Source organism: Phoca vitulina, unplaced genomic scaffold, assembly GCF_004348235.1.
Source record: "Phoca vitulina isolate PV1807 unplaced genomic scaffold, GSC_HSeal_1.0 scaffold5, whole genome shotgun sequence".
Classification (NCBI taxonomy): domain Eukaryota; kingdom Metazoa; phylum Chordata; class Mammalia; order Carnivora; family Phocidae; genus Phoca; species Phoca vitulina.
In genome coordinates, this window is record NW_022589708.1 from 3,583,917 (window position 1) to 3,610,465 (window position 26,549).

Below are 26,549 nucleotides of genomic sequence, written 5' to 3' on the forward strand. Positions count from 1 at the left end.
TTCCTTCCTTCCTTCCTTCCTTCCTTCCTTCCTTCCTTCCTTCCTTCTTTCCTTCCTTCCTGTCTTCAGCACTCTTTATCAAAGGGATAAAGCTTCATTTGTAGTACTTGGAGTGAATGAGGAAAAATATTTATAAAGTTACAGTTCATAGTTTAAATCAGACCAAATGCCAAGGTTTTCCTTTTCAAACTGAAGAACTGGATTCCTCTTAAATCTGGTCAGGTTCCTGATAAAGAGCACCTAACCATTGTATCTTATTTCAGGCCCTTTAATTGAAATGCAAATTATACCTTTAATATGATGAAAACTGTTTTGATGACACTTCAGTATGGAGAATATGTCTTTCAGTATTCTTCAGTCCTTTCCAATTGGTTTTCCATTGTATCTTCAATATGATTTTTTTTTTAAACCTGTTGTCAGAGAAGAAAATCCTCCATGATCCAGTCATTGTGAACGTCCTGGCTTTTCTTGTCACATCCTTACATCTAAATGACCTCTAATGTGGTACACTTATTCGATGTTGTGTAATGAGCTCATAAAATGCCTTTGTGAACTATTAAGGTTGGAGTTTCACTTGGAAAATGTCAGTATTAATTCAAGGAACTTGGAAGAAACCAATTACCTTCTTCAAATCAACAATTCAGACTTACAGGTGGTGTTCAGGGGATTCTTGATAATGAATGCTTAGCAATATTGATCTAGAAAATTCCCTATATTACTTTAAATAAATCTCATTGGTTCCATAGATGGGGAAGTCAAACTAAATTTGGCAACTGCTCAAATGACAATAGGAAAGAACGTTGCTCTGTAAACCCTACTAGACTTTTCAGAAACTTTAGCCAATCAGTCAGACAAAAAGTGTCTACTGAGCTTTCACCTTCTAAATAAATACTAGAAATAAACATGTAGTTCTAGCTCCACAGGATCATAAACATTACTACATAGCATATAAAAAATTGCAAAATCATTATACTGTGCTTGGCTCCTTGCATGCTCAGGGAGCATTAGAGTTGCCTTTCGAAGAGTTGAGAAAAATCAGTGGTGAGAAAAGGAGTGGAGTATAGGACACATGTTGGGCAGTAATGAGATAGACATCTTGATTGATGAGAGCATTTTTTTACAACTTTGCAAGTGAAACCAAGGTGAATGTGTGAATAAGACTATCTTTATCACCTATTTTTTTTAAAGATTTATTTATTTATTTGAGAGAGAGAGCACGAGCGGGAGGGGCAGATGGAGAGGGAGAGAGAATCTCAAGCAGACTCCACACTGAGTGGGGAGCCTGACGTGAGCCTTGATCTCACTCACGACCCTGAGCTGAAACCAAGAGTTGGACACTTAACCAACTGAGCCACCCAGGCACCCCATTTTCTTTTTTTTCTATATGACAAAGGGGTGAGTTTCTCCCGAAGGATATCTCTGTCATTAAAGGTGGAGGATTGGAGGCCGTGAGAAAGGGAAAGATTCCGGTCTGTCCTTGTGGGGCCTCCCCGCCCTGGCTGGTTCAGTAGGTCCTGTTGTCCTCACTCGGTTTCCTTTTCTGTTTGCTCTGCTGACTTCAAGCTGCAGCCCCAGAACTCAGGGAAACAGCTTTCCATTAAATGTTTTTCCAGCTCCTACAGTTGCCTGAAGTTAAATATCTAAAACAAATCCTTTGTTATATATGAAGGTTTATTACATCCTGGTGATCCAGCTTCCTTGACCAAAGGTAAGATGCATTGAATCTGCTGGTTTGTTCACAACCCTGCATTTGCCCTCTACCTGGTATTGTCTCATGACCTTGGAGACCACTGGAGACTAAGCTTTGATAATTGTTTGGCTGATAATTAAGTTAAAAGAATTAACTGAGCAATTGTCATGTGACAGTCACCCTGCTAGGCACAGGGATACAGGCTTGAATCTTTAGGAACTCCAGTGAGAGAGACAGATGTGAAGAGGAATATTTGCTGTGAAACCACTAAAGATGGAGAATTCGACTTTCCACCTCTTCCAAAGCCCCGTAATTAAACTTCCTCCCTTCTTTTTGAAAGAGCTTTCCTTAGGTATAACTGACATGTACTAAACTGCATCTATTCAGTGTATAATCTGATAAGTTCTGACGTGTCTGGATGCCTGTGAAATTATCAAAACTATCATAATAACGAGCATATCCATCAGTCCTCTAAGTATCCTCATGTTCCATTGAGTGACTTTGTCACTATAGATTAGTTTGCATTTTCTAAAGTATATGTGTATAGGATCATATATTTTGTACATTTTTTTTTTAAAGATTTTATTTATTTATTTGAGAGAGAGAGAATGAGAGAGAGCACATGAGAGGGGGGAGGGTCAGAGGGAGAAGCAGGCTCCCTGCCGAGCAGGGAGCCCGATGCGGGACTCGATCCCGGGACTCCAGGATCATGACCTGAGCCGAAGGCAGTCGCTTAACCAACTGAGCCACCCAGGCGCCCCTATATTTTGTACATTTTTGTCCATCTTCCTTCCCAGCATAATTACTCTGAGAGTCACCCATGTGGTAGTGTGTGTCCGCTTCACCCTTCTTGATTGTTGGGCAGTATCTCTTTGTACAGATGCACCGCCATTTGTTTATCTGTTCACCGGTTGATGGACATGTGCATGGTTTCCAGTTTGGGTCTATTACAAATAAAACTACCATGAATATTCATCTATAAGTCTCTGTATGGACATCCACTTTCATTTCTCCTGGGGAAATATAGAGGAGTGGAAGGGTTGGATCACATGAGAAATGTACATTCACATTTTTCAGAAACTTCCAAATTGTTTTCCAAACTAATTATGATGTTCTACTTCCCCAATAGCAGTGTATGAAGGTCCAAGTTCCTTCACATTCCCACCAACACTTGATATTATCAATCTTTGTCATTTTAGCCATTGAAATTGGTATGTAGGGGCATCATATTGTGGTTTTACTTTTCCAAATGGTTAATGATGTGGAGCATCTTTTCACATACCTATTGGTCACTCATTTGCCCTCTTTGATACAGTGTCTGTTTAAATAGTTTTTGCCCATTTTTTTGTATTGAGTTGTTTGGTTTCTGATTACTGTGTATAAAAAAGTTTCTTAAACATTCTGAACACGCATCCTTTATCAATATGTGATCTGTAACTCTTGCATATTTATAATCTCTATTGCTATGTGCATAAACTTTTAGAATTATTATATACTAGTTTTTTAAGATTTTATTTTTAAGTAATCTCTACACCCAATGTGCAGCTCGAACTTACAACCCTGAGATCAAGAGTCACATGATCTACTGACTGAACCAGCCACATGCCCCAAGAATTATTATATACTCTTAGTGAATTGAGTCTTTCATGAAATGACTTTATCTTTGGTATTCTTTGCTCTGAAATCTATTTTGTGTGATATTAATGTAGTTACTCTAGTTTGACTTCTATTAGTTTTAGTATAATGTACTTCCATAGTTTTACTTTTAACTTTTCTGTGTGTCTATTTTCTTTTTTTTTAAGTAGGCTGCATGCCCAGTGCAGAGCTCAATTTAGGACCTGAACTCACAACCCTGAAATCAAGACCTCGGCTAAGATCAAGAGGTGGGTGCTCAACCGACTGCATCACCCAGGCACCCCTGTGTGACTGTTTTTAAAGTGCATTTTTAAAATGCAGTATAGGGTTGGATCTTGGATTTTTTGTGCTTAATGTGACAATCTCGATCTTTTAATTGAGGTGTTTAGAGCATTTACATGTAGTATGATTATTGACATGGTAAGGTTTAAGTGCACCATCCCTCAATTTGTTTTCTGTTTGTCTCATCTGTTCTTTTTTTCATTTCTCCTTTTTTTCTGCCTTCTTGTGATTTGAGTATTTTTTATAATTCCACTTCATCCTTTATGTTGGCTTATTGGATATAAAATTTATACCTAATTTGTTATTTTAGTGGTTTCTTTAGGGTGTACAGCATACATTTTAACCTTATAGCAGTATGTCCATGGCATAATGCCACCTCGCACTTACTACAAGATCTCACAACGGTACACTTCCAAATAAACAGTCATGAATGGTGCGGCATCTTTGTCAGGTAAAAAAGAAGGGCAGAGGAGACAGTTCACTTTAATTCAATGTGAATTAATTCAAGTAATTAATAATTAATTATTTTATTATTATACATTACATACAATATGTTAATTATACTAGTAAAACTATTACTATCTCATTGTAGTATATGTTATTACTTATTATTATGTATTTAATTCATTCATTTAATTCAAATTCTTGATATTAGAAAGTTCATTTTTTTTAAGGATTTATTTATTTGAAAAGGAGAGAGAGAGAGAGCGGTGGGGGGGGGGGGGCAGAGGGAGAGCAAAAGAATCCTAGCTGAGTCGTGCTGAGGGCAGAGCCCAAGTGTAGGGCTCAACGGGGAGCTCGATCCCATGACCCTGAGATCATGACCTGAGCTGAAACCAAGAGTCAGACATTGAACCAACTGAGCCACCCAAACACCCCAGAAAGTTCATTTTGAATGAAGGTTACACAGTAGGTGATGACACTTAACTCTTACCTCATGCAGTATGAAGAAGAAGGAAAAGGAGTAGAGTAGGAGGAAGATGAGAAGGAGAAGGACAAGGAGGAGAGGCGGTAAAGCTGCAGCTTAATCTAGAGCACACCCATGAACCTCCTTCTTAAATATAAGAACTATTTTCTGTAAGAACCAGCTGTCCCACAACTCTTCTCTGAGTTGTGAAAAGACACCGACTTTGCTTCCTTTAGCCTTACCTCTCTGCTGGCTTGTCCCCAAATGCCACCTGGGTTGCCGTCAAGGGTGATATTTACTCTCCCCTTCACGCTCTGCCTCTCAAACACTCTGCACCTCTTCCCTGAGCTCAGAATCAGACCTTCTGAAACAAGGTCCCATTTACTGCCCACCTTCCACTCCTTACTCACTTTGCTGTAGCCATAACACATTCTCTCTTTCCTCTTGACAGATGAATTATTTTTGTTTTTCTGCTGCTGGTTTATGTGATGCTTGCCGTGTGCTCACTCCTTTTATAGAAGCAAGAACAGAAGGCAACGGGGGAAAGAGGTAGGAAAGAAGCCCCCAAGAGTGTGTGATCACCTGTCCCCTCTCCCTCCTGTCCCGTCTTCATGCTCCTGGCCACCTGGTATCGAAGGTTCAGAGGAAAATGCAGACAGAGACGGCTCCGCCTTCCTCATTTAAAAAAAAAAGTCTCAGGGAGTCACAGGGCAATCATGAGTCTTATTATTCTTCAACATTAAGAAGGCGCATAGTGATAGATGCTGAACATAAAGTAGGTTGGTGTGGTATCTGCTTTTTGAAAAGCTGAAACTCAAAAGATAGGTTAGAGCAGGCGAATTGTCCAGACGGACCAAGGATGGGAGAAAATAGGAGGGAAGGGGAGAAACAGATGGCCAACTCCACGCTTCCTGTCTGTTTTTCCTCCAGGATGGTTCTTCTGGGGAAGGGCCGCAGGGCATTCTAGAAGAGATTTCTTTCTCTCTCTCTCTTTTTTTTTGTTCCATTAGCTTGTTTGTATTTAATCAAGGTTTGCTGTAAACAGTAAAGCCAAGCTTCTCTTAATCATGCTTGCCATTAGGGGGTTTAAGTACAAAACTCCTACTTAAAATTACAGCTACACTTTGATGAAAAACCTTCCCAACCCACCCCATTTTATATTTTTCCCATTGGTTTTCTAAAATAGGACTGGAAAGTGCTAATAGAGTGTTTTGGGACTCAGAGTTCTTTGTGGTTTTCTAAGTCGCTTAAAAAAATTCGGTCCCACTTACTGCCTTATCACCACTAATCAGGGCTTATGTGTGACTGGAAAATTAGAACCTTCACACGTGGCAGGCAGGAGACGTAGAGGCATGGTCTCAGAAAGAAAACATCCAAACAGTGATGTGATTACTAAGGACAGAATACTCCCTTGTACCCGTGTGGCTCTGGAAGTCATCCAAGTTATTAATAGCTATGGGGACAGGACTGTACATTATATTGTTTCCTCATCGACGAGAACGGAATGCCAGGCTGTGGGGATTGTGACATGGAAACTATGCGGGCTGGCTCTGCTGTGTTTTCTTTTCTCCTTTTGAGGGCTTTCTGTCCTTTGTGCTTTTACCACGGCTTGTGGGCAAACATCTTCGTGGATGATGAACAAGAAATGACCTCATGGAAACAGGCTGGTGATGACCCACAGCTGATTCAAAGGAAGGTGCGTGCCCTGGGACCACCCTCCGACACACGCAGCGAGGCGGGGGGCGACGTGGTTCCCCTCGTGCTGGGCTGATCCGCTGCAGAGAATCCACCTGCACCCCTGTACTCGGGGCCATTGCGTTGCAATGCCTGTCCCACCCTCCGCTGGCCCCAGACTCCCATCTGATCAGAAGGAGTGTTTCTGTTGCTACCTAGGAACCCAGAGAAACACAGTAGGTGCCCCGGCGGGGTCAAAGGAAGGAGTGAATGGGAGCTACCAAAGGTCACAGTAAAACACAAAAAACCCTGAGATGACATCAAATCATTTGCTCCTTTGTTCGGTGCCGATGCATTCCCCCAGTTGCCGATGTACAGGGACATTATTCTACATCTGCTGTACAAAATGTAAGACTTTTTGCAGGCCTTCTATGAGGCTCTTTCCACCGACCCATCTCAGCAGTCTTCATTTACTGCTGCCCTTTCCCAGTTTTGATGGCGTATGGCGAAGTGGGGAGGCACCCTCCTCTCCTCCATGTTTTATAATTAATTTACCATCCTCTCCAACCCACTTGTTCTCAGAACGGCTGGATTTTGATGCTTTAAGCCTTACTGCTGCTGGACCATTTACTCCATAGTCCAGATTTTTCTACACTCGAGACCTGGAGCTCTGGACTTCTTGTATTTTTTCTGTAAACCCTGGGACCACTGTAAGCATACCACTTAGTAAGTGCTCAAAAATACTGATTGGCTGTATCAGTGAGCTAATGTACTCCCTTTGGAAACCTTACTTAGGAACCCATTCACTCTGGTTTTCTATCCCCTCAGGATAATCAGGGGGGAAAGATTACTAGAGACCAAACAAACACATCATAAATTAACTTGAAAAAAAAACAAGCTGTACCGTCTGACTAGTTCGGTGTCAGTTTTAATAATATTCTTTGTATTTGACACGTGCAATGGGACAGGGGCTCTGAGCCTTTCCAGCTGCTTCAAGTTCAGGATCCTCCTAGATTTTATGCACACTCACACACTAATTCTTTAAATTTCCACTTTACAGTTCTTGCCACGATTTTAGATTTCCAAGGACCCTTTGGCACCATCACAAAAGTGAAAGGAGTGTGCGCTTTGGAGCCTCCCCGTTTCTCCGAAATTCCCCACTTGGTCAGGTTCGATGTTCTTTCCTATTAAATCATCTTTTCAACCTTCCTTGCCATTTTAAAAAGATACCGTTTTGACTTTGATGAGCTTTGGCACTCTGAATTCCTTGTGTTTCTTTGTCTTTTTCCTTGGGCTTGCTCGAGGCAAGGTCTACACTGTCACATTGGTAGGAAGGGGCTTGATTACCAATTCCAAATGATTTTTATTTTCATCACTCGAAAAGAGACGCCACGTCTGGGGGATAAATGTCAGCGGCCACTCTGAAGACAGTCTCCTCATGTTTCTGGCACAGTTAATCCTAGAAGACGCTTCCTGTTTTTTTGTTTTTAAACTTATGAACATATTCTTAACATTGACTTTGTTGCCTTGAATGAGCATCCTTCTTCTGTCTGACTAGAGACATGCCTTTTCTTCCTTTGGGATCTACCATCGCTTTTATACTTCCTGCTTGGGACAAAGCAATCTCTTAGCTCTTCTATCTCTTTTCTTCAAAATGTCAATTATCTTATGATAAGAATCATAGCATTTTAGAATAATCACTCAGGAATTTACAAGACATCCTCTGCCTTCCCTGTCTCCAATACACACACACACACACACACACACACAAACACGCATCCGACATTACAAAAGAAAAGAAAAGGCAGGCTAACCCACTCAGCCAGCACAGAACCTAGATCCCTATAGCTCTGTCCAGGGCTCCGTGTGAATGAGTGGATACCAGACTCCTACTCTCTGCACATCAGAGGGACTGGCCATTAGTTCTATCTTTCCGGAGGTAAAACAGAGTAACAAATGGGACACGTATTTCTTCTTTTTCTTTCTTTACCTCAGGACTGTCTGAGATCATGTACGAAAAGCTAAACTTAAGTATTCTTTTGGTATGTAAAGATCCACGGAGGGTTAAGTAACAAAGCCGTAACTCCAGATAACCAGTGTCTACACAATTCACAAACTACCTCCACACGCACCACTTCCCTTCATGCCGACTGTATATGGTAGATGCATATATTCCACGTCCTTTATTGTTGAGCATATTCAGGTTCATGACAGGTGAAAGCAGTTTTCATGTTCTGACATTTATCCATAGGAAGACAATAGATTCTGACACCAAATCCTATTTTACCCATTTTAGGCTGTGGTTTCCTTTCCAAATTCCTTTGTCACTCTGTTCTACGTTTCAAGACTTTCTCCCATTTTCCGGTCCATCAAAAGCCCTATATCATGATTTAAGTATTAAAATGTTTTTATATTATTTTTAGGGATTTGGGAAGGAGCAGAAGGATATCATTCATTTATACATCATTTCATTGATTCATTGGTCAGTCGTGGGTGGCCACGTCCACTGTGCCAAAGATTGGAGTCTGAGGAATATCAAGGTCTTTTAAGTCCCCGTGATTTGGTGGGAAGGTTGGAAATTGTGATACCAACCGGCAGGTGCCATAGGGGAGGTAGAGGTGTAGGACTGCGAGCGCTTGGACGGGAGGCGTCCTTTCACCGAATGCCTACATCTGCTCTCTTTCCCGCTCCCGAGGCTTTTCACTTTCCGCATGGCCTCTGAGGGACAGACTCTTCTTCTCATCCTGTAGCTGCTTCAATATGTTTCAATATAAATACTATTTTAGGAAAGACTTCCATCACTCCTTTAGGCAAATTAGATTTTCCTTTGGATTTCTGCAGTAACCTGCACTTGGCCTTCGCAGCACTTGATGACATTGACCTTAAATGGTTATACGTGGAGTTATTTGTCTAACTGCTTTTCTGCCCCAAATTGTAACCTCCTAGGAGCAGGAATTGTATCCGTTTGAACAGGATCACACATTCAAGGCCAAACACGCAGAGGAGGGGCTTCAGAAAAATGTTTTTCAATAAATGAACTTGCTTCAGGTGAACCATACATAAAATTAAAGCACCATCATAGATGGGCTTCTCTATGAATTTGGCACCAAAATATGAGTTCTGCTTCCCAGCTGAAAACGTAGGTGGAGCATATTAACTACCCAGTGTCTTTCTCACGCTCACGACTAACCCGAGACAAGAGTGTGAGGACACTCCCTTTCCACGGCTCCCTCTCGCCCACCTCACCTGCTGAAGAGGGGACCCAGGAGCCCCGGCTCTCGCCCAGCTCCACAACCCCAAGCAGGTCCCAGGCAGGTCTGGCGCAGCCCCATGGCAGGAGGTGGGGACGCCGTCGCCACAAGCCACCACCACTGCTGTCAGATGAATTACCCAGTCCACGGTCTGGACATGTGACCTGTACTCTCCTAAAGACTGTGAAGTGGAGAGGCTACAAAGGGGTCATAGATCGAGGTAAACAAGGACAACATAGGCTATGAGAAAGCATTCAAGAAGTAAAATTTGGAAGGGTCTGCTCTTTGGAAGGGCAGTTTAAAATTTTGGAGCATTCTCACATTGACTTATTTTCCAGTGGTGTGCTTCTCAGGGTAAAAGGTGCCATTATGTTTTCCTATTTAGAGACGATACTGAAAGCACAGACCACACGTCAATTGAATTCATAGAGAGCAAATTGGTTTTCGCTTCATTTCACCTGGCATTAATGGCTTGGCAGGAGCCATGGGAAGGCTTATTCTTGATTTAAAAGATGGAAATCCAAACCAATTCAGTGTTAAGTATAATGTAAAAACCTGTAAACAAATTGAAGATGGAAACTTTGAATTGGGAATAGTTATAAATGAAAATATCAGTGTGACTTAAAGCATAAAGCAAACTACAGTTGCCCCTTGAACAACACAGGTTTGAACTGTGCAGGTCCCCTTGTGGGCAGATGTTTTTTGTTTGTTTGTTATAAGTAGGATCCACACCCAACGTGGGGCCCAATGTGGGGCTTGAACTCATGACCCTGAGATCAAGACCAGAGTCAGATGCCTCACCGACTGAGCCACCCATGTGCCCCAGATGTTTTTTTGATAAAGAGAGTGAAGTACTATAAATGCATTTTCTCTTACGATTTTCTTAATAACATTTTCTTCACTTACTTTATTGTAAGAATACAGTATATAATACATATAACATACCAAATATGTTAATTGACTCTTATCAGTAAGGCTTCTGGTCAACAGTAGGCTATCAGTAGGTAAGTTTTTGGGGGAGTCAAAAATTATACATGGGTTTTTGACTATGTAGAGGGGTGGGCACCATTAACTCCCTCGTTGTTCAAGCACCAGCTGTGTTCTTTAGATACTGAAGTTGTGCTGAAAACCATAAACTAGTGACATACTAAGAGTCACCTGTGAGGGTGTTACGGCACCCCAGATCAGAGCAAAAGTGCGAGCACAAGAGACAGAAGACAAAGACTGTTAGAAATGCTCCTGCAACAAACAAGTAATTTGGAAACTGTCTTCTCATTATTGCCTCTCTCTGAAACCAGACTGAGTGAGCACATTTGTAGAAAGTTTTGGTGGGTACTTGCATCTCTGAAGACATTTGGAGTTAAGAATGGCAGGCTTCCTAGGACGGCAGAGGGAGTGAGTGACCGGGTCCCTGGTCTAGGGCAAATTATAACTCTCAGCGTTCGGTTTTACCCAGAGGAAATCTTTGGTGACATCACTCTGCCAATGAGTATAGAAGATGGTTTGACAAGCTTGAGTCATGATTTCCCTGGCTTCAGAATGATAAAGATGGAGATGGTCCCACACAGGGAGCCAGCACGAACGAGTCCACGGCATGTTGCTCAGTCTTTCCGGAGCACACAAATCACCTGCGGGTCTTGTTAAAATGCAGACTCTGATTCAGCAGGTCTGGGGGTGGGGCTCCCGGTGATGTCATTGCTGCTGGTCCTTAGACAAACACTTTGAGAGGCCAAGATCACCATCTGATGGAGTCTCCTATGGAGATCAGGGAGACCTCAGGGAAGAGAGGCATCTCTCCCGATGTCCAAGGGCTCGGGAAGTGTTGCTGGCAGCCATGGACACAGAACTGCATCAATGTGCCCAGATGTGAGAGAGAAGACCTGCAGGGGATCTCCCACAAGAGGATGGCAGCTTCGTCTCGCTGTCAGACCCAGAGCGGAAGCCACCAGGCAAGTGAGAATGCTCCCAACTCTCCTCTCGTCTCCCACCCATCCTCACTGCATGAGCTTCCAGGGTGGCCAAGGACAGTTTATCGTGGGACATGGGGAAAGGTGAGTGGGTGGTGGCTGGGCGGAGGGAGGTCCTGCGCTCATGGCTGGGGGAAGGCAAATTGCCCTAGGCGACTTCTGAACACAAAAGGAGATAGAAAATAGATTTTGGCTATTTGTGCTAGGAGTTCCCTACCTCGCACAGTGGGACAGACACTGGCTAATTGTTCACCAAATGATTTCCCCTTCCTCTGGGTCATAGAGCAGGGCCATTTCCCGTCTTGCCATCACACAACTGAGTTCTGGCCAATGGAATATGAGCAGAAGTGACACGAGCCTCTCTCAGGCTGTGACTCGCTCCCCTCCACCCACTGGCTGAACGAGGAGTCCTCCACAGGCCACAAGGAGGTCGGAGACGTGAGAGGGAAGAAGGACCCTTGGTCTCTGGACTTCTTGCGGTCAACATGTGTCAGACTGTGACATAAGGGAGAAACCTAGAATAGTCTATTGTGTGGAGCTGCTAGCTTCTGTGGTTGTTGGTTGAAACAGTTAGTCTACCTGAGAATAAACATAGGTAGGGCTGGAGACTCACTGGGGCCAAACGCCAACTACCGGAGTAAGGCGGGGAGACGTACCAACTTGTACCTTTAATGAGTTTTTTCTTTGAGTCACTCTGGGCAAACTTTTGGCTTGTGAATGCTCTTGGCACTAAGTCTTCTGTCTTTGTAAGGTTTGTTTTCATATGAGGCTGAAAGGTAAGTGTTCCTGGTGATCAGTAATGAGACAATGTCACCTCCAATTCCCTCCTTCCTGACCCTTGACAGCCTTCAGGAGCCGAGGCCATTACTATGTGGATTTCCCGTGGCGTCTCTTCTCTTCTGCCAGGGAATTTTTCTTGCTTTTTAAAATATAGAATGTTATCTTTTTATAACAGCTTCTACGCCCAAGGGAATGACAACAGTTCACCAATTGAGAAGTTTTCTGGAGAACTATTTCCCCCACAACCCACACGAATGTACAACGGACTTATAGAACAAGGTAGCCAGAAAGTTCCTTTCATGATATGAAGATTGGTGATTTTTATTCAAAAGTAATATTGATGAACCACAACAGGGACTCTGCTGGGAACCACCATTCCTCTTGTTACCACTCAAGACCCAGTGTGATTAAATTCAGTTGAACAGATTCCCAAAAATAGGTCCAGTAAAGAAAACCTTTCTTCAGAATGTGACAGAATTCATACACTTTTAAGCCAATTGTTTGAGATCATGGACCTCCAGCCCCTTTGTTTGCTGAAATCTTAAAAGATCAAAACCTCAAATTGAATTTGGTTTTATTTCATTTTTCTTTAGAGCTTTGATCTCCCCCTCGGGATTTATCAATAGTTTCATTCTCTTTCATTCTCTTTAGACTTTAGAAGCTAAGTGGTGACATCAGGAAAATGTCATGTGGGCAAGCTCACGCACCTTGCTTTGAAGCTTCACGCGTTCCCCGGGGCTATCGGGCAAGGCAAGCCAGCAGACGCGACGGCTATGAGCCCATGACTAATTCAAAGCAAAGCGAAGACACATTCGATGCATTCCTTTTGTGAAGCAACAATGGAAATGAATGCATAGATTTATTCACCTTTAATATTTTCTATGAGAAGACATCAAGGTCTTCTTCTGCCATTGTAGTGATCAGGTAAACTACATAAACCCAGATTACACTGTGCCAATGTCAAAGCATACAAAAAATATTTTAGGTATAAATAGGTTTTGTTTTGTTTTGTTTTTAAATCTGAAAGTGATCTGAGAAATTAGAACAGGTGATAGAGATGTATTATAGGCAGCTAATAAGACTTAGCCTTTGAAAAAACTCATCTTTAAAGTTTTACAAAGCATGCTGGATTTTAGAGAAACTTACTGGAACCACAATAATGGAGCTGCCCAGGGGTCTGCAGTACTTAGGGAAAGTGAACGGACTACAAAGGTAATTCTTTCCTGTCTGTAACTCAGCATGCTACAACCCTGTGCTATATGGGTATCTTTGTAACTCACATGGGGAGAACATTGTAGTAGAATCTGTTTGATAAAGTCATTGCTTATGAATAAGATGTAAAGGAAGTAGAATGGGGGGAGAGAAGATATTTTTAGTTTTTTGAAAGCAGTGCTACTGTTTTGGGAAACCATGAGCATTGCAGAGAATTTACCATTGCACCATAAATAGAAATATAATTGCTTTCATCCGCATTACATGGCTTTTTTATGTGCTGCTAAAAACAATTTGAAAAATGTAATGAAATTACACTGAACTTTTACTCGGAACATAGTTGTTGTTTTTTTCCAGCTAATTTAATGGTTTTTGTTGAAAATTTCCTGATGAGAATAAACATAAAAATAAATCCTATTAACTTCTAGCTAAAGATATACATTCAGAAGTTGGGGAAAAAATTAGCAGTGCAGAGTAATAGCCAGGAGCGAAATGTGTCCCACTGCAGAATGCCATTATATAATAACCTTATGCCCTTTATTGTGACAGGAGCTGAGTTGGATGTTTTGCTGGAAAATGACAGCGATAGAATTTTGACAGAAATTTATCTGTCCTCCTAGACTGTGGAATTCATAACATACTTTTTGTCCAACTTATGTAATGTTCATATGTGATGTTCATTTACAAATCTAAGATTTTAATTGGTCGTTGCTTTCATTGGGTAGATTTATGTAAGCATAATTCTACTAAATTAGGTACCACAATTTAAGAATAGTAACAATATATTTTTCCACTCTAGAAAATACACTTTAAATAATTTTAACCCACTATAAACATTTTGATAGTAGTTTTTAGAGACCACTCATAAAGCATTTTTTAAAAAAGCAATAAGATTGGGCAGTGTTTGAACACAGGGTAATAATTCATACCAATTATATTGCTAAACAAAGTCTCAGGCCCAGTAATATATCATAATTCATACCTTATGGTCTGATAGCAATTAAAATACCATCATTAAGTATATTGCAAACACACATAATTGTTGAAATCTTGCTTATGTGGAATAACATTCGGTGCTTTGTTAAGCAGAATAGTACCTCTGTTCATTTTGTTGACAGTGTTGTAATCATTAGAGAACCATTCCGGGAGTACCTTTAATACACGCACAGATTCGGACTTTATCTCATGTTTTTAGGACTCTTCATACTGTTTCTACTATCGTGGCTATTCATGCTTTCGAGTCTGCTGCCTGTCTGGTCATGTCAGAACAGGTACAATGACAGGGTTCTACAGGAAGGTTAACACACACCTGAATGTGGTCTAGAACGTCTTCAAAGGGCTTGTTCTCTGCCTCTGGAAGGTCAACAAACATTAGATGAGACAAAAGGATTCCTAGACTCAGCCCATACAAACTCTCCGGGATGCCCGTGGTACCTCTAGCAGGTGACAGACAGGTCAGCCTACACCTACCTTCACAAGCCCTAAACTGCGACCAGGTTAACAAAACAGAGGGCGGTGTCATTGGGACCCACACATGCTGGGGACGGCCTACTCCACGTAAGCTTTCCCTGTCTTACCTCACAGTTTCACACAGCACTGTATCCCCCAAGAGTCATTTAGTTTGAAGATTTTAAAGATATATTTTGAGATAATAAGCAGAACATTTCTGCATATCAAGTTAACCTGGCATGGACTTTGGAACCACAAAGATGAGGGTTTACGTTCCAACAGCCTACTTAAAGCTTGAATTCCAGGATGAGTAGGTAGACGGTAATTACCACGGAGGCCGACGTCTGCGTGAGGAATAATGCGTGCAAAGCGCCCGCACAACGATAGCAAGTGTTCAGTGCGCACTGGAAACAAATGCTCAAAAGGTGCAATGCTTCAACAGTTTGCTTTTCACCCCGGTCCAAATAAATACACTGTGTGTGTTGGGGTGGGGGGAGATCAGTCCAGATTTCTAATCCAGGATCATTAGGTGGCTACAATGTGCAAGGCGTGGGCAAGGAAGCCACGTACGTCAAGGAAAGTTGGTTCTTCCATCACTTGGTGGCTGAGGTTAGGAAGTCAGGCGTTAGGGAGAGTGTGGAGAGAGGCGGCGTGTGGGGCTCTGCTGGAGGTGAGCAGAATGCCTCCCTGTTGGGCGGCATCAGGAATGTTGTTGCCCGTTAACCGTGTATTACCTGTGCCTTTTCATTTTCTGTATTTTGATGCTTTAACCACCCCGCTCTCCCGCCTCTCTGAGTCAAGTCCTACAGATAGTAAACATCGCCAACCAATCCGGAGCCCACACAAACCACCTCCTTCATGGGTGGCTCGCTCTCTAGCCACTGACCCCTGCCCCCATCCCCTGGCCCAGGGCCAGGTACCAGACAACCAGGGACAGCCTCTGACCTGGAGTCCCTGAAATTATTCAAACTTGCCGATTCTACACCTGCAAACCCTGCCTCCCTCAGTCCTTCCCAAGGGCATCACAATCTAGGCTTGGCCCGCAGGTCCCCTGGCCCCTCGGCCCCCTGGCTGACCCAGCCAGGGCTTCTCCCCTGGGACGTAAGAAATTACCTTTTTAATGGAAATCGTCTCTGGATCTGGCAGCCTATAATTATTTCTAAGTGACAAACATATTATTCTTAATGCTGACGTTTGCTTGCAGTTATACCTGCAATAATCATAAAACCTTTATTTTAAAATAAACCCCTAGCGCCCGAAGCCTGCAGAGGGCTGCGAGCACAGAGGAAGGCAGGCCGCGGGGACAGGATGCCTTCACTGCCCCTGCTCGCCGGGCCAGGGAGACAGAAGCAGCCGCAAATAAATACCACCACCGAAGGACGTGGCTGCACCTTTTATTGGTACGGTGACTTTTCAGAGGCTGGTATGAACACAAAGTTCCAAGCAGCAAGACGCCATGGTCTGGTGGCACTGCTGAGGACTTCCCGACTGCCACAGAAGCACACGGATAAACGGGCGGTTGTGTCACGGGAGGGTTGCGCAGATAAGAGCAGGTGAGCCATGCAGCGCAGCTCCGAGGGGACGGCCACCCTGGGATGCGGCGTCACCGCCCCGAGCTGCGCGTCTCCGCGAGCTCCTTCGGACTGTGCGGACCTCCGCGGTGACCCTGTCCCACCGCCGGCTATGAACGTGAAGCCCCCCGCGCCTCACTGAGTTCCCGGAGCCGAGGGTGACGCGCGGAGAGGAGGTGGCCGCCCGCAGCTGGCCGTGCACGTCAGCAGAGACACGTGCGTCCCCAGCCAGCCGGTCGCAAACCCGGGGCTCAGTCCCTGTGTGCGCAGGCTGGACGCTGGCGAAGCAAAGCAACGACACAGTCTCGAGGGGCTTAGGTCCTTTAGGGGAAAAGGGGGGGGGGAGGAAAGAAAATTCTAGAAATGATTTTTTGTTTTAAACGTGTGTTTTGAAGGGAGCACCACCAATTGCATAAAGTTATAAAACGGTCAGAAACAGGTAAATAACGATCGGCTTTGTAATGCCAACAAAACACACCACCCACAAAGAAATCAAACGTCCGTCGCGGAGGGTGTATCCCGGGAGGCGGCGGGCGCACAAGGAGCACGTGGTCGCGCTCCGAAACACGGCCCAGCGCGCGCCCCGCCGCGTCCCCGCCGCGTCCCCTGGCGCTGCCCCCGCGCGGCTCCGGCCCTGCCCCTGCGGCCGCGAGGGGGGCTGCTCGCGGGGCCCGAGGAGCCGAGCGCGCGCCACCCACGGGGAGAAAGGACACGCACGCGCGCACCCGCGGAGCGCGGCGGCCTCTGCGCGGTCCCGGGCCGCTCGGGGCAGGTGCGCGCGGGAAGCGCCCGGGCCGGGGGGGCGCGCGGCCCCTCACGTGCCGGAGTCCCACAGCTCGGGGGGCAGCCGGCCGCAGGACGCGCCCTCGGGCTTCTTCACCAGGGTGGGCTTCTTGCAGGGCGGAGGGGGGGGCGCCCTGGGCTCCGAGGGCTGCAGGAGGTGCGGCCAGTCTTCCGTCCCCTCGCACAGCTTCCGCCTCCAGTCCAGGAGCTCCTGCAGGGCGGCGCTTTCGTTCTCCGAGAGCCGCAGCTGATGGATTACCTGCGGGAGGGAAGAGGGAGACTTGCAGCAGCAGGTGCTGTGAGCCAGAGGGGAGAGAGGGAGAGCCCCACGGCGCGGGATGGGGGGCGCTGGCTACCAAGCCTCCAGGCGCTGCTGCCCCGGGAAACTGCCCTGTGAAGGTGGCAAACAGAACAAAGTAGGGAGGGCAGGGACACTGGCTAAGGAGATACACCTCCAGGTAATTCCAGAAGCGGGCACATGTCTGCGTGCCCTTTGCCCTCTATTATGATATACATTCTTATGACATCCCATACTTTTTCCTCATTTATCACAACTGTGAGGCTATTTTTAGGTTTTTGGGTTTCTCAAGGTTCCCCTGATTCTAGGGTCCTCCCATCTGTGCAGAACTAGTCAACATCTTTTAAGGGAGCATGACCCTACTGACTTCGATGCTCCAGCTTGTGCGGGGAAATCAAAGCAGGGATCTCAGCCAGCAGCTGGGTGCTCTCTGACCTTGTGCCCACAGAGACAGAACTTTAGGGACCCTTGCAGGAGAGCATCATGATGCAATTGTATGGGCTTAGTCCTCTCGCTTCCTTATGCTACCGTTTTTCTGGCCATTCTAGAGTGAGTGTGCGGGACTTCACAGTGGGAATACTGGGGAGAATTCAGAAGAAACAAGACGTCTCAACCCACTTTCAAAGTACCTCCTGCTTTGTTCTGGTGCCCCTTCCAGCCACCACAAAACGAACGACAGTAAATGAAAGCAGGGCATAGCGGTTGGCTCCTATGTGAAAGCAGTCACTCAGAAGCAGCGAGGCTAATCAGTGGTCCAGTTCGAGAACCAACACCTTAACCCGGACATCTGATCCTACCGTCTACCCACGGAAGAACTTAAAGCTAGAATAAGTGGATGGGCAGAACGTCGAGACATGGGGGTAAACCACAGAAGCCGGGAAGCCAAACCCATACCCGCAGTGCATAACTAGGTTTCTGGAGCTGGCTGCCAGCAAAAGGAGGTTCCCCATATTGAATGTACAGATAACCAGAAAAACATCGTAAGTGTGGAAAACAGGACTGTGACTGTCTCTCCCTGAAGGGACCTCCAGGAATCAAGGCTGAAGCAGCACGCACCTCCCCCCCCCCAAGGAGAGGGGATGTTTCTCCAGTCTCCGGGACTGCACCAGAACGACGTGGAAGTGAGACATCCCCCTGCGGGGAAGGCTCCCATGGAAGCCAGACTGACTCTACGCTCAGGAAGTGAGCCAAGAAAGGGAGGGTGTAAAAAATATCTTTTTAATAAACACTTTAGAGTGCTAGGTACCAGGTACTTTTCTAAGCACGTGAGAAACATTAACTCAGCAATCCTCCAGAGAGCTCTCCACAGCACTGCTAGCTCGCCTTTAGCAGATGAGGGTATTGGGGCACAAGGAGGTAAAGCAGTTTGCCCAAAGTCACATGAAAAATGGTGACTGGCTCCAGAGTCTGCCTTCTGAGGTACTACTCTACACTGTTGTCCAGGAGCCGATATGTGCTAAAGACCAGCGTCCCTATGTCATGCTCTCTTTCTCCTTTGCCCACACGGGATTCAGTGTAATCTGTACTCTTCCTTCACTACTGTATTTTAGCTCCTCTACTTTCTCGTGTACACTTGGTGGCTACTTTCAGCTGCAATCTCGTTCACTCTATGGGTATTGAACACCTATTTATATGTTCCTTGGCCCATGTTCAGCACATAGTAGCAATCTGCAAAAAATACTGTCACGGCATTTATTCTTATGAGAGAGTATGTAATTGATGGAAGAATATTTTTACCATCTCAGCTGATTTTTTCCCCCAACTTCCTTGAGATATCCTTTTTGTTAAGTATCATAACTTCACATTCATCTAATTAGAAGCAAAACAAGAAACCTTCACATCTGCATAGGGTTTTGCAGATCATGACAGTTTACTGCTCCCATTGTAAAGATGAAAAAAAAAAAAGAGACAAATTACCCAAATCATATATTTAGAGTATCCGATAGCTCTGGCAAGCTGAGAACCAGGGAAACAAAAATTCTGGATGGGGAAAATCTTTCTGAACCGGTAACTACCAGCTGGTTTTTTTTTTTCCCCTCTCCTGGAACATTTGCCAATTCCGAGTTCTTCTGTGGGTCTAGAGAGCCCTTTCTAGAAGAAAGAGAAACCATACAATATGTTGCAGTTGTAGGAGATTAGAGACACAGATTTGGAATCTGAGGACCCTCAAATGATGGCCATTTTCCCCAAGAGACATTTGTTAAGTTCTCCAGCTATATGCATGAGTGGTGCCTTAGGCCAAAAGCTTACAAAAAGCAGAGTGAAATCTCCTACAGTGTTCAAGGTGCCTCAGAAGCAAAAAATCTGATGGGGGGCAGGGGTGGGGGGAGGATAGCCTCAAGCACCTGACTAGTCTCATCTTCGAGACTTGCAGATTTTGCACCTGAGTGGGGCACAGCCTGGAGAGCGGGCCAGGACCTCTGAAATGCACAGCTGGAGCACATCTGCACTTTTCCAGAGCTAAGGAACAAAAAGACCCACAGGCTCTCTGCAGATCAGAGGCAAAGCCAAGGCAGGCTGATCTGCACCGCGGCTCAATCTGTGATTGGACTGAGGACGTCCTCCCTCGCCTCGGCCTCCTAACGGGATGTTGGAATCTTTCCAGTAGAGAGCATCCTCTGCAGCATCTATAGTTTGTTGACCCACTAAGCTTTACTTTGCGATCAGAAATTACATCTGGAGAGACAAGGAAATTCACTAAAGATCGAAGGATAAGACAGATTCAAAGATGATCCAGATTTAGCGTTAGTCGATAAAGACCTTAAAATACCTATGATGAAATGCTTAGGAGGGAGGAAATGATGGACAAACAGAAGAGACAGCAGAACAGACACACATAAAAGGAATTCCAGAAGGAAAAGATAGACAAAGAATGTGACAAGGCAGTCCTCAAAGAGATAAGTTTCCAAAACTTACAAAGGGCATCAATACACACACTTAAGAGGCTCAGCAAACCATACAAAAGGCAAACACACACACAGGCCATCACCAGCAGTAAGAAAGCACGAGGCGGAGCCTGTTAAAACAAAGACAAAGGAAAAAGCTTTAAAATCCAAAGGAAAAAGACACATTCCCTTCAGAGGAACAACAATGAGAGGGTAAGCTGACTTCTAAGCAGAAGCCAGGCAATAGCAAATCACAGAGTAAAGTACTGGAAGAAAGTAATTCAGCCTAAAACTCTACTTTCAATAAAAATACCTCTTACAAGGTGAAATAGAGATATTTTTAGACAATAAAAAGGAGGAAATTGGCCATCAGAAGTCTCCCACTTTTTTTTAAGGTGAAGGAAAATGATCCTGGATGGAAAAATTGAATTTTTTTTTTTTGAAAAATTGAAATTTAAGAGAGAATTAAGGACACCGGACATCCATGGGTAAATAGAAGTTAGATGCTTGGGGTGTCTTACAGACTATAATTTGTAGAACAGGAATGCATGCCAGTGATAACCTGTAAAAGCCAGGAGGGGTTATGTGGAGTTTAGAGGTTGTAGGGTTCTAGCAGTATTAGGAAAGTGGCCAAAGTAACAAAAATCCCTTAAGATGCAGTAAGTCAAAAATGCATGGTCTCTTCTCTAGTAAAACTATAGAACACGCAGGGAGAGAATGTGTAATTAGCAAGTTATATGTAGAAAATGTGAAATAATAAATATTCCATTAATCTAAAAGACACAAGAAGGATGCAAAAATAATATGCAAATGGAGGCCAGGTCTAACAAGACAGAGTAAAGCATAAAAAGTAAGACCAGCAGAATCCACATCTCCACCGAGCAGATGGTGTTGCTCTTCCAGGGCCGGATGGCACGGGTTGTATTTATGTTCATGCCGGGGCATGGGAGAGCCATACAAGTTTGTCCCCACACCAAGCACAGAGCACATCCATTCTGTGTCTCTTCTCAATCCTAGACTCTTCAGCAGCCCTTCGTAATGACCAAAAATATACGCGAGGTGTGACCCTCTGCCAAGGCTTTCCTAACAGGAACACGTTTTCAGATAGAGCCACTCCACGGCTGCTGATCTGACAGAGGCTGGTGGGGAGGGCTTTTGACATAAAATGTCCAAAATCCCCTAAGTTACGGCTTCACCGTTCGGAAAAAAAAAAAAAAAAAAAAAAATGCTCTCTACCCTTTCAAAGCCTCTCAGTGTTTACTAAAAATATCTGAATTCCCAAGTACATTATAAAAGGTGAAACTTATATACCCAAACCATTAGAAAGCATTTTCTTAATGAGGATATTGATGTCTTGAATAATGTAATAAGTAAAGAAGAACACCATCTTTGAATCAACAACCAGGAACTTTTGATGCTTCCTTGATAAGCAGAAATTTGACTGATGTTCTCAATAATCAACTAATGCTCAGAATAAACCCCTTCATTGAGAGATCCCATGGAACTTTATTGTCTATTATAGAGATTAATAGGTATTGAGTAAAACCTAATAGGTACATAAGGATAGTTGCCAGGATGGTATAAATGAGATGGTAACATACTAACATTATTGATCTTCCTTTAAAAAAGAAAAAGAATTTTCACAGGTTATTCCTTAAATGAAGGTTAAAATTCTGTTTACGGATACATGATAGGTCACTACTTGCAACATAATGAAGTTCAGAGGACATTTTAAAGTTATGATCTGTGAGACAATAAATAGAAGATCAGAAGATAAGAACAGTGTGCCCTGACGAATGATGTTTAATCTGCTTTATTTAGATTTATTGAATTTATTCGATTGTGAGGCACAAAAATCACATTTGTCACAAGTAGTAAAAGAGCTTCAATATTTTAGAATAGCAAACAAATGCAACTATATGGATATTATTTAAATGATGGTCAAGTACTATACAAGCACTACAAAGTATTCACTATGTTCCCCAGCGCTATAAAAACATCAGAATCAGTGTTTCTCCATTCTTTAAATTTCATATCCTATTGGTAATAACAAAAACCCTCACAGCTTCCTCTACCATTATTTCATGTTTCATGATAAATTAAGTATGATCATTAAAAAGGCAATAATGATTTTTTAACAAAAATTTTGGTTTTGGAAACAGACTTGTAACTACAGATAACACAGTGCTGGTCAGCAGAGGGGAGGTGGGTGGGGGATGGGGGAATAGGGGATGGGGACTGAGGGGTGCACTTATCATGATGAAAACAAAATTTTTTTAAATTTAGTTTTGGTATTGAAAGGGAACCATTTCTTTTCAGAAAGAGAGGAACTGATGCTGGGGGTCAGGGATGCAGCTGGAAATGAGCGCCTAGAGTCCGTGGGCTTCACCCCCCTCTCATTTATCCTGATTTTTTTGCTGGCCACAGGTGCCATATTGGTGTCTTTGAACTTGAAGCTTGTTTACCATTGCTTCAAAGATTTATCTCCACCCCGGGTCACTGCAGACAGCTAGTCACTTATTTATTTTCTTTTGGGGCATGTTCTATATTATAGTGTTTGGACACAAAATCATTATCTTTCAGAACCAAAAGGCAAATGTTATGACTGGGAACGTAAAAACTGTTCCATACCTATGAACCCTTGGGTGTCCACACTGTCCCATCCCTGTGCCCCATGAATGTGACAAATACCCTGTCTTTAAAGGAACTCTGAAGCATGCAAAACACACAACTGTCTTAACTTGTTGCACAGGCTATAGAGAAGGAGATGATGTCTTTTAAAACTTTTTTTCCCCCCATTTACCTGGGAAACAGGGCTTATGAAGGAGGGTCTGGAGAAACTTCACAGAGGAGGTATCATTTGCTCTGAATGTTGAAAAGTGAGGTTGCCACCAGTTGGAAAGGGGGAAGGAAGAGGTGAGAAGAGGTGTTTCCACAGGACTTGATGTAGACAAGTGCCAAGGGGGACCCTGGACTTCATCCTTTCACAAAGTGTCATGGGTCCATGAGCGCTCTGGGGCTCACTCCCTCGAACAGAGGCAGCATGGTTGAAAACCCAGCCCCTAGAACTGGAGTGCTGGGCTGGGGTCCCACATTTGCCACCAAGCCCATCAGCTTCCTCACCTGTAAAGTGGGCTCACAGTAACGGTCTACCTCAACAAAACCGGTGACAATTTACAGGGCGAATGTGTGTGGGCTACTTAAAAGAGTGCCTTAAAAAAGTAGCCAGTGCCCTATAAATGTGGGGTCTAATGATTCTGTCATTGTTAGCTCTTGGATTTGAGAAAATCCCTAAACATTGCTGAATTATGATTATCCTGATGAGTCAATTATATATATATATACACACACATATATACATACACACACACGCACACACATGTATATACATATATATAATTTAAAACTAAAGAAAGTTATACAGGAAGAAATGAAAGGTCCAGAGGTTCTTTGAATTTCAAGATAAAACAGATTTTAGTGAATAACTGAAATAACTGTTAAATGTAATGTTTCTGAAATTGGCGTTTGTATTTCGGGGGTCCTCTAGTTCTCTGGATAATCGAATATTTTTTGCATTTTTCTTTTCATGATATTTTTTCAAAAGCACTATAATCATGCTTTGGATCATTTGAATACCTACTTTTTAAGCTAGTGCTCAGCGAGACTTTATTCTCGAACTTCGTATTTTATTTAGAAGCAGGATGACCCACGGAATATTACTGATATCGTTGCAGACGAATGAGAAAAGAGTAAGATGGGTTTACTATGCAAATAAGGCATTCTCCTCCGAGAAAGAGCTAAGTGATATGACGGCCTGGGTGAGATTAGCAGTTGCCTAGCAGTTCAAGCTGAGAGAAGTGGTAGAGGCTTGGGTTCACCAAGGGCACGGGATGGTAGAAATGGACCCAAGTTCATGGAATCTGAGCCAGGACCACACTCACTTTGTCATAGTAATTTCATTCCAGCTAAACCAAATCATACCTAGCATGAATGTTGTAAACTTTAATTTTTTGTTTTTGTAGGTTTTTGTCAGGTTGAATTTGTAAATTTGCTTTGGTTTTACGCTGTAATGAGAGGTGAAAGGATACAGAGATCTTACATAACAATGTGTGTCTACATTTAATTACCATCATAATAAGTTAACTTAAGAAATGTTCAGGGTTAAGGGGAATCTTGTTTCCATTTTAAAAAGGTCATATAGGGGTGCCTGGGTGGCTCAGTCGGTTAAGTGGTTAAGCATCTGCCTTCTGCTAAGTTCATGATTCCAGGACCCGGGGATTGAGCCCCGTGTCAGGCTCCCTGCTCAGTGGGGAGTCTGCTTCTCCCTCACCCTCTGCTCCCCATGCTTGTGCTCTCTCTCAAATAAATAAATAATATCTTTAAAATAAAATAAAATAAAATAAAAAGAGTCACATAAGATATGTAAGTGGGAAAATGTTGATCCATGTGGGTAGAAATCCTTGGAGGTAGAATGTGTTGCTTGCTCAGACCAGGGGTGTCCTTTCGAGTCCAGAGTGAGTAAATTAATCTCTACTCAGCACCGGGTGCCCAGTGTGCTTGGAGAGCTTAAACAGAGCTCGTGTATGAATACCCAGGGGCACGCTTGAGAGAAGGGAGAAAGTTGATCACAATCGTCAACCTTGAAAGAACTGGCTGGAAATTTAAGCAAACAGGCATTGATTTGGGCAATCTGAATTGGGACTTGGGAGACGGATTCAGGTAGAAACCTGACTCCCATGTGCCGAGGAGGACAGGGCAGAGTTATAAAGGCGAGGGTCACGAGTGCTGTTCTCAGTTAGGTCCTCCATATAAAACAGGGATTGAGACTAGCTTAACTGGGGTTGGTTGGGTTCATATACAAATTAAGGATACAGAGACTTTTGAAAGCTGGTTCCTTTTGAAGTGAAGAAAGCAAAGGACTCAGGTGTCCTGGTGAGGAAGCACTCAAGTCCAGGCAGAGGGCTCGCTGCAGGCAGAAAGTTCCAGGTTCCTCCCTGGAGGAGGATGTGCATAAATTCTTCCTCCTTATGGCCTCCCGATGCTATTTTAAAAAAGACTCTTTTAACTGGGTTTGCTCGCCCTGTATTGAAATCTCCTCTCTTTCACAGTATATGAAATTTGTGTTTTCATTTTTAAAAAAATAAACTTAGGGACATTGGGCACCTCCCCGCCATCAAGGACAGGGAAGGAAAGGAAGAGAGAGCCTTCAAGTAATACCAGACCGACCCTGAGCAAATTCTTACACTTGAGATGTAGTTCTCATGTCATGGATTCAGATAAGGCCCTTTCAAACACCATAAAACCCTGGGAACTTATTAAAAATGCTCTGCTCCCTGAAATCACATTGGGTGTGGGTGGTCCCAGACCCATTAGTTACTCTGAATTCAGACATGCCTAGATGGCTTTGAATGGCTAGTGAGTGGGGCCATTGAAAGACAGTGGGACGGTCTCCCCAGACTTCGGGGTGGCCAACGAGTGCCAGGCCTCTGACGATCAGACAAGCTTATCCTATGCAGTGGTCTGAATGTCTGTGTTCCCCCAAAATTCACATGTTGGAATCCTCACCCCCAGTGTGGTGTTATTTGTGGTTGGGGCGTTTGGGAAGTGGTCAGGTCATGAGGGTGGAGCCCCCGTGAATGGGATTAGTGCTTTTATAAAAGAGATCTCACAGAGCTCCTTCACTCCTTCCCCCTGTGAGGACACAGAGAAGTCTGCAGCCCGGAAGGGCCCCCTCCCCTGACCCTGCCAGCACCCCGATCTTGGACTCCTAGCCTCCAGAACCCTGAGAAATACATTTCTGTTGTTGATAAGCCACCCAGTCTGTGGCATTTTGTTACAGCAGCCCGGACAGACTAAGACGTCCCATGCCCAGAATTATTATTTTTGGATGGCATGGGGAAAAAAAGTGATACTATTGTATAACAGGTACAAACCCCAGGCTTCTAGACAAGGGTGCAGACCATCTGTCAGCTTCAATGCCTTTGAAAGCAGTATCAGTGGAGGATCTAATAATATACCCGGAAATTATTCTGTGATTTTTTTTTAAAGATTTTTTTATTTATTTGACAGAGAGAGACACAGCGAGAGAGGGAACACAAGCAGGGGGAGTGGGAGAGGGAGAAGCAGGCTTCCCGCGGAGCAGGGAGCCTGATGTGGGGCTCGATC

The 26,549-nt window shown here is 43.9% G+C and overlaps 1 protein-coding gene across 2 annotated transcripts in view; it reads right to left on the reverse strand.

The window, feature by feature from the left end:
* Positions 1-17,166: 17,166 nt before the first annotated feature.
* MYO16 (myosin XVI) overlaps positions 17,167-26,549 on the reverse strand; it is a 574,777-nt gene continuing 565,394 nt past the window's right edge. For both annotated transcript variants that reach the window (XM_032402627.1, XM_032402626.1), the window contains exon 35: positions 17,167-17,460. In XM_032402627.1, the coding sequence (XP_032258518.1) occupies positions 17,233-17,460 (228 nt within the window). In that variant the 3' untranslated portion in view covers positions 17,167-17,232. The remainder of the gene's footprint in view (positions 17,461-26,549) is intronic.